Below are 9,234 nucleotides of genomic sequence, written 5' to 3'. Positions count from 1 at the left end.
TTTTGTGAGTGTGTATGTGTATGCTTCTTTGTGTGGTTTTGGCTGTACAGCTTTGCTTTTACCATTTGTCCTAGGGTTCTGTCTGTCCGTTTTTTTTGTTGTTGTTGTTTTTTAGTATAGTTTTTAGAACTTGTTATCATTGGTGGATTTGTTTTTTGGTTTGGTTGCTCTCTTCTTTCTTTTTTGTTACTTTTTAAAAAATAATATATTTTTTATTTTAATAACTTTATTTTATTTTATTTTTCTTTCTTTCTTCCTTTCTTTCTTTCTTTTTTTTCCTCCCTTTTCTTCTGAGCCGTGTGGCTGACAGGGTCTTGGTGCTCCAGCCGGGTGTCAGGCCTGAGCCTCTGAGGTAGGAGAGCCGAGTTCAGGACATTGGTCCACCAGAGATCTCCTGGCCCCACATAATATCAAATGGCAAAAGCTCTCTCAGAGATCTCCATCTCAACGCTAAGACCCAGCTCCACTCAATGACAAGCAAGCTACAGTGCTGGACACTCTATGCTAAACAACTAGCAACACAAGAACACAACCCCACCCATTAGCAGAGAGGCTGCCTAAAATAATAATAAGGGCACAGACACCCCAAAACATACCACCAGAGGTGGTCCTACCCACCAGAAAGACAAGATCCAGCCTCATTCACCAGAACACAGGCACCAGTCCCCTCCACCAGGAAGCCTACACAACCCACTGAACCAACCTTAGCCACTGGGGGTAGACACCAAAAACAACGGGAACTACGAACCTGCAGGCTGTGAAAAGGAGACCCCAAAACATAGTAAGTTAGGCAAAATGAGAAGACAGAGAAACACACAGCAGGTGAAGGAGCAAGGTAAAAACCCACCAGATGAAACAAATGAAGAGGAAATAGGAAGTCTACCAGAAAAAGAATTAATAGTAATGATAGTAAAGATAATCCAAAATCTTGGAAGTAGAATGGAGAAAATACAAAAAACGTTTAACAAGGACTTAGAAGAACTAAAGAGCAAACAAACAATGATGAACAACACAATAAATGAAAATAAAAATTCTCTAGAAGGAATCAATAACAGAATAACTGAGGCAAAGAACAGATAAGTGACCTGAAAGATAAAATGGTAGAAATAATTTGCAGGGAGCAGAATAAAGAGCAAAGAATGAAGACTTGAGGACAGTCTCAGACACCACTGGAATAGGATTAAATGCACCAACATTTGAAATATAGGGATCCCAGAAGAGGAAGAGAAAAATAAAGAATCTGGGAAAATCTTTGAAGAGATTATAGTCGAAAACTTCCTTAACATGGGAAAGGAAATAGTCAGTCGAGGCCAGGAAGCACAGAGAGTACCATACAGGTTAAAACCAAAGAGTAACACACTAAGAAACATATAAATCAAACTATCAAAAATTAAATTCCAAAACAAATATGAAAAGCAGAAAGGGAAAAACAACAAATAATGTACACTGGAATTCCCATAAGGTTAACAGCTGATCTTTCAGCAGAAACTCTGCAAGCAAGAAGGGAGTGGCAGGACATATTTAAAGTGATGAAAGGGAAAAACCTACAGCCAAGATTGCTCTAACCAGCAGAGATCTCATTCAGATTTGACAGAGAAATTAAAACTTTTACAGACAGCAAAAGTTAAGAGAATTCAGCACCACCAAACCAGCTGTACAGCAAATGCTAAAGAAACTTCTCTGGGCAGGAAACACAAGAGAAGGAAAAGACTTGCAAAAACAAACCCCAAACAATTAAGAAAATGGTAATAGGAACATGCATATCGATAATTACTTTAATGTAAATGGATTAAATGCTCCAAACAGAAGACACAGACTAGCTGAATTTATACAAAAACAAGACCTGTATACATGCTGTATACAACACACCCACTTCAGACCTAGGGATACATACAAACTGAAAGTGAGGTGATGGAAAAAGATATTCCATGCAAATGGAAATCAAAAGAAAGCTGGATTAGCAATTTTCATAAACAATGGACAGATCATCCAAATTGAAAATAAATAAGGAAACACAAGTTTTAAATGATACATTAAACAAGATGGACTTAACTGATATTTATAGGGATAAATTGGGAGACTGGGATTGACATATACATATTACTATATATAAAACAGATAACTAATACGGACCTATTGTATAGCACAGGGAACTCTACTCAGTACTCTGTAATGGCCTATATGGGAAAAGAATCTAAAAAAGAGTGGATATATGTATATGTATAACTGAATCGCTTTGCTGTACACCTGAAACTAACACAACATTGTAAATCAACTATACCCCGTTAAAAATTTTTTTTTAATTCCAAAAAGGAGCCAACATTGAAAAAAAAAAAACTAGGGTAAAATGCTAGTATAGGTTCAAGCTATTTAGAAGTGTTTTAAAAGTCATTTTTGAAGGGGCCTCATAATTTTGAACATATTTTATTGTTTTTGATGTTACAAGTGATATATATTCTTTGAAGAAAAGTTAGAGCATGAGATAAGAAAAAATTTATGAAGATCATTAGTGCTTCCTACTGACACATAAATAATGATTAACACTGATTGGTGGATATCAATCCATATTTTATTTGAACACACATACACACCCACACACACCCTGGGGGTCCATGAGCCCACTAGTGTTAACAAACTTATCTCCAACCCTCAAAGTGCCTGTGACAGTTAAAAATCATTGCCATCATTTCTATGAGAAGCCATTGCCTAATTCTCTTGCTTCTCTTGGCCTCCACTCTCTCACTTCCTTACATGCTATCTGCTTCACTGAACAGAACTGAGTCTTGTCACCGAATTTCACAGTACACTCAACTCACATGAAGCATTTTATGAAATTTTGCACATTTTATGGAATGTGTGAGTGTGAGTGTGTATGTGGGGAGTGTTGTAAGGTGGAGTCAAATTGCAGTGCAGTGTTTCCCAGGACTCACCCTCCCACGCTCATTCTCTCTTCTCCTCACCCCTCTCTTGAGCAATCCACAAAATTCTCGTTTCCTACAAAATTCTCTTTCTTCCTGAACTCAGTGCCCTGGAGGGTAATGGGGTGGGTCTCAGCTTTTACCTTGAGCAGTAACAATGTATTTTTCCAATAACCAGTAGTTCTCTCATGTTATTCTGGTGGAAAATTTTTCTCTATCTAGTTACATGTTCAAGCATTCATGTACACTGCGGGACTCTGTAAACATTTGTTTTCATTATAAGAATCTGGCCTTATAGCAGGAAACCTGGTAAATATAGAAAAGGAAAAACATACAGAGAAAAAAATCCCATTCGGAACCATAAAAACAACGTCCAGTTCAAAAGGAGGAAGTGCAAAAAAGAGTTAACATAGCAGTCCTAAAACTGATACTCTCAGAAAGGCCTGCTTGCAAAGTTGGTAAGAATGGCTCACTGTGCCTCAACTTTTTTGTGCAAACAACTATAGTTTATGCTGAACATCTGTTTTCTTTCTGGGAGACTGGAATTTTGGTATGCGCCAGGCAGGTGTCTGTGTGACTGAGCCACACTGGCGCTGACTCTCCAGTGGGCTTCTGTGGTAGCTCTCCTATTGTGTAGTCACAGCTCATTGCTGGGGCATTAGGAGCATCTTGCGTGACCCCACTGGGAGAGAATTTTTGGATGCCTGCACCGGCTTTCTTCTGAACTTTGCCCCATGTGCTTTTTCCCTTTGTTGATTTTACTTTGTATTCTTTGGCTGGAATAAATCATAGTCACCGGTACAACTTATTGGTGAGTCCCCCTAGAGAATCGTTAAACCTGGGGGATGATCCTGGGGACCCATGACACCGGGATCATTCTGAGGAATAAGAGCAAATATATTCTATGAGTTCCTATAAGAAAGAAGAAAAAATAAGATAATATCTAATCCATGGTCTCAATGAGATTCAAGAAGCCACTGTGTGTAAACAGCAGGAGCAGAGAGTCAGGGACAGGGAGTAACTCCAAACCAGGAAATAGTATATGGGGATGAAAAATCCTCCTACTTCTGGTTCTGCAAATGCTGGTGACTGCACTGTTATAGCTCCCTCTCATTGCAGAAGTGTAAGGATATTCTGTATAAGGCACAACAACAACAAAGGCAACAACAAAACTCTCTTTCAATATATAGTGAGCTTGAAAGAAAATAGATCCTCTGATGTGAAAAAGAAACAGAGGGAACCTAGTCAGTGTGGTTAAGTTCAGAGCCTTTACTTGGTGGCCATGGGTGACATCAGACCCAACTACAGTCCCTACCACCCAAGGACTGAAATAGAGGGATGCAGCCTGGACCCATGTGGTGGGCACACAGGGCAGATCCCTGCACGAGGCTGGAGCCATGAAGGGTGGCCACTCCTGTTATTTCTCTGCACTTCAGGGAAGAATCAAGGAAGCTTGTATCTCTCTGGGATCCTAGGTGGGGAAAATATGTATCCCATGGGATATAGAATGCCCAAGCCTGTATCATGCATATGCGTGGAGTCTTCACGTACACTGACAGATCACTGTGGTTAATCCAGGTCAAAACATTAACTCAAGTAAAGCAACTATACTCCAATAAGAAAGAAAGCAAACAAACAAAACATTAACTCAAAATCTGACCCCTTGGGGTACCTGGCAAAAACAACTGCAACACTACTGTAGCACCACCCTGCAATCCACGGTGAATGAGGCTGTCACAGAGAAAACGGTCTCAGTGGAAGATGATCCTAAGTCAAAAATTACATATCATACAGGGAAAGCATTGATAATGAAAGAGAGTTAACAGTCACACAAATAGGAATAATGGCATCCCTAATAACTCAATTAGAATAACTTAAAAGAATCTACAAAATGATTAGTAATAAATGAAGAAATTAAAATCCCAGTGAAAGAGGTGAATAACAGGTGGAATTTTTGAAATGAAAAATACGATCACTGAAATTAGGAATGCAGAGTAGGGTTAGGAATGCAGAGTATAAACAGTAGATCATACTCAGTTGAAAAGAAAATTAGTTAACTGAAAGAGCTGAGGTAATTATCTTGAATGCAGTTTAGAGAGATAAAGAGTAAAGAGATACACATGTGACATATAGGTTTAGAAACATGGACAGATTGAGAAGGTCCAACATATGTCTAAAAGTTGCTTTAGCAGAAAAGACTGGAGAAAATAGGGGAGAAGCAATACTTTGAAGATATAATAAATGAAAGACATATCCTCAGAGTGAAGGAGTGAACCCACAGCCAAAGAAAAAGATATACTTGTGATTACTATGAAATGTATAGAACTGAACCACAATAAAAACACAACATACCAAACCTTGTGAAAGATAGCTAATATGGTACTTCGAAAGACACAATATTAATACCAAACAAAGAAGAATTCAAAGTAAAAAGCATTAAAAGGGAAGAAAGTGGCAATTTAAAATAGATAAAATATACAGTGCAGGACGAACACTTAATAGTCATTAAATCTTGTGTGTTAAATAAGACAGAAATGAAAATGGATAAAACAAAAATTTATATATTTTTTATATACCATTTTTAGTCTTTTATATACCAAAACCCTTTATAAACCATTCTTAGTCTTAGAAAACTTTTTATATACCATTCTTAGCCTTAGAATAATTAAACAGAAAAAGGGATACAAGATTTGGATAATATAATTTAATAGAGGTTAATTTAATAAAGATTCATCATAATCTGCATTCTATAGTCCAGACAACATTGTTTCCAAATATTCACTGGTATTAAAAAATCATTTTAGACCACTAAAATATATTAACAAATTAATAAAAGTAGGAATTGAGAAGGTCATATTACCTGGCCATGATATGAAAAACTCAGTATTAACTTCACATTAATAAGAGTTTAAACAACAAAAAGAAAAAGCTGAGTCATTTGGAAATTTGAAAAAGAGAAAAATATACTTTAAAATTACACTTGTAGATAAAACTACAATTCTAGACAACTTAGAAAATAATTAAAATTATAATGGTTGATATTAAAATGTATAAAATATGCAAAGTTAACTTCCTTTTTTCAATCTATAATTTTCTTTAAAATTATGAGATGGAGCTAAAGGTGTACTCAGGCAAATGTGTACAAACATTTTTTCATTATTAATTAAGAAAGAAAGAAAAGTAGGCATTCAACTTAGGAAGAACATAAAAGTAAAATTCAAAAGAATATCTAAGACAAATTGGAAAAAGAAGAATTAAAAGGGAGTTGACTTAATAGACATGAATATGTATTTTAAAGCTATAACACTTAAAATAGTATATTATGGGTGTAGGTACAGGCAAACAGATCAATAAAGAATAGAGAAACTAGCAATAGACCCAAATATATGTGATAATTTAGGGGAAAAATAGACTCTATCATCCAAGATGACAGCACTTTTATCTTTGGATTGTAAGATGATGAACAATTATAATTTCATTCTTTATCCTTTTTCATATCTTTCAATTTTTCTATAACAATTATGTATTATTTTCATGATGAGATAAACTCGACAAAAATTCCTTAAAACTGTTAGATTAACATAATATGTACAAGGAACCACCTCTTCCATTTGCTTCTAAAACCAATATGGCTCACTGCAGTCTACTGGTGTTTTCACTACTGCTAACAAAAAGCTGATTTTATTTGTTGTAGTCAGAGTAGAGGAGGCCCTCAGCTTCAAGGAATTACAAGGGAAGTGTGAGGACATAAACTATTCTTATAATCATGAAAAAAAAATCCATGGGATTGTATATCTTGTTCACTGTTTAACCCCTGGTGCCTGAACAGTGCCTGGCTAATGGAGGACACACTAAATAGTTGTTTAATGAATGAAGGAAGGGCTTGGATATATTTACTTTTCTTGTCTCTGAGAGCTTGTTAGTTTTAATTAAAAAAAAAAAAAAATCACACCCATAATCCTGGCAGTGAATGTTGAGCATAATCTCAGCCTATGGGGTGTGGCTTGCAGGTTTGGGTTTGGGCCCCTCCTACCATCATCAGGTGGCCGTCATGGGTTGGGGGGGTGATGGGCTACTTACTGAGAGAGGCTGGATGAGTGGCACTCCCGGCAGAAGGTTCTCTGGCGAAGACTGGGGGTCAGTCAGAACGCTGAACTCAAAGCCAACTTTCCCAGTGTTCTTGAGTGTGATTTCACTCTCTGTGACATGGTCGAACAGCTTGAGAGGAGAAGAAGGAGAAGAGTGACTCCTCTGTCACCCACCCTCTGGGAGGCTGCTGTCATCCTGACAAAGGCAGGTAGACAAGCATGCCTCACAGACACGGATTTCATTTCCATGAGGTAGATGCTGGCCAATCCACATTTCAGTATCACAACCAGGTGCCTACTGGGTGGGAGGAGCACTAGACCCTGGAGAGTGGCTCTGTCTTAGGTCTTCTAACAACTAACTTAGTTTAGTACGGCTGTGGGGTGAGCATTTCACCTCCCTGAACCTCTGTTTCTTCACCACAAAGAATTCATATTAGAGGATCTTAAAGTAAGCTTTTTTATATTACGAAGATTTGCTTTTTTAGATAAGATTTGAGTTCAGAATTTTCTAGAATGAATTTTTCTATTTTTATGGAGAGACAGGGGAGTAATAGGCCAGCCATATTCTTTTTTCTGAGATTTTGCTAACATAATTCAGAGGGTTCAATAACCACAAACTGAAGCCACTTCGGGAGCTCTTAGGACAAACTAGGGGAAGAACTAGCTGCTACAAAGGAAGCACTCTGAGCTGAGCCAAAACCAATTGCCCAGAAGACCCTGGAGATAAGGAGTGAAAGAAAATTCTATTTGGTCAAAGTAACGCACAAGGTGTCAATAGGTGTTAGGTGAATTTGATTTTAGGCACAATCTTTAACCTGTAAACATATATGTACACACACAATTCAGTAATAATACTGAATAATAAAATAATAATAACAATAATGCAGTGGCTATATAATGGGGGGTCTAATTCTCATTCATATTTGGTAGGAGATATGGTATCTGAGTACATAACACAAATTCTAATTGGGGAGAGAAGATGTACAGACATAGAATTAACTGACAATTATTCCAAAGCAAGATTTACAAAGAACATTATATTATGGCAAAGACTCTAAGTGCCAAGAGAATGTAGGGTAAGAGGAAGATAACTGAGGGATGGAGTTGAGCTGGGTCTTACAATGTGTGTAACTTTGGAGTTGGCAGAGCGGAGGATGAGATAGATAATATAACAGGAAAAATGGAAGCAGAAAGGGCCGGGCTGCATTACAGCCAGTGGGTAAACCAGCTTGGCCATAAATGAATGAGCAGTTTATAATGGGAAATTATGAGAAACAAAGTTTAATACGTAAGGAGCATAAGTTAACAGAGGGGCTTAGGATACCCTTACTCAGGTGGCTCTGATCCACAGAGTGACTCATGATTGAAGGCCTTCTCTGACTCAGGCACAGTACTGACCAGACACTTTACTTAAGTAACCATAACCACCTGGGGAAATAGGAACTGCTACCCCATTCCCATTTTAGAGATGAGGGATACTGAGACTTGGAGAGGTTAGGTGATGTGCCCAAGGTCATAGTCAATAGGGAGTAAAAATAGGATAACAACCCAGTTTTTCTGACTACAAAACAATGCTCTTGAGCTACACGTGGAACTTCTCCTATAGAACACCCACCGAACGCTGGCAGAAGACCTCAGACCTCACAAAAGGCAAGAAACCCCCCACGTACCTGGGTAGGCAAAAGAAAAAAGAATAAACAGAGACAAAGAATAGGGACGGGACCTGCACCAGTGGGAGGGAGCCGTGAAGGAGGAAAGATTCCCACACCCTAGAAGCCCCTTCGCGGGCGGAGACTGCGGGTGGCGGAGGGGGAAGCTCCGGAGCCTCGGAGGAGAGCGCAGCAGCGGGGTGCGGAGGGCAAAGCGGAGAGATTCCCGCACAGAGGATCAGTGCCGACCAGCACTCACCAGCCCGAGAGGCTTGTCTGCTCACCCGCCGGGGCGGGAGGGGGCTGGGAGCTGAGCCTCGGGCTTCAGTTGGATCCCAGGGAAAGGTCTGGAGTTGGCAGAGTGAAAACAGCCGGAAAGGGCTAGTGCGCCACGGCTAGCCGGGAGGGAGTCCGGGAGAAGTCTGGAGCTGCCAAAGAGGCAAGAGACCTTTTCTTCCCTCTTTGCTTCCTGGTGCGCGAGGAAGGGGTTTAAGCGCGCCGCTTAAAGGAGCTCCAGAAACTGGCGCGGAGCTGCCGAAGAGACAAGAGACTTTTTTTTTGCCTCTTTGTCTCCTGGTG

The 9,234-nt window shown here is 39.1% G+C and overlaps 1 protein-coding gene across 1 annotated transcript in view; it reads right to left on the bottom strand.

Annotated features, from left to right (window-relative positions):
• Positions 1–6,956: 6,956 nt before the first annotated feature.
• Positions 6,957–9,234, bottom strand: part of LOC129391406 (hydrocephalus-inducing protein homolog) — a 54,674-nt gene continuing 52,396 nt past the window's right edge. Inside the window, exon 8 of the mRNA XM_055078919.1 lies at positions 6,957–7,136. Within this exon, the coding sequence (XP_054934894.1) occupies positions 6,957–7,136 (180 nt within the window). The remainder of the gene's footprint in view (positions 7,137–9,234) is intronic.

This window comes from Physeter macrocephalus, chromosome 17 (genome assembly GCF_002837175.3).
Source record: "Physeter macrocephalus isolate SW-GA chromosome 17, ASM283717v5, whole genome shotgun sequence".
Classification (NCBI taxonomy): domain Eukaryota; kingdom Metazoa; phylum Chordata; class Mammalia; order Artiodactyla; family Physeteridae; genus Physeter; species Physeter macrocephalus.
Note: the sequence above shows the minus strand (reverse complement) of the source record. Positions and strands in the feature narration are given on the sequence as shown.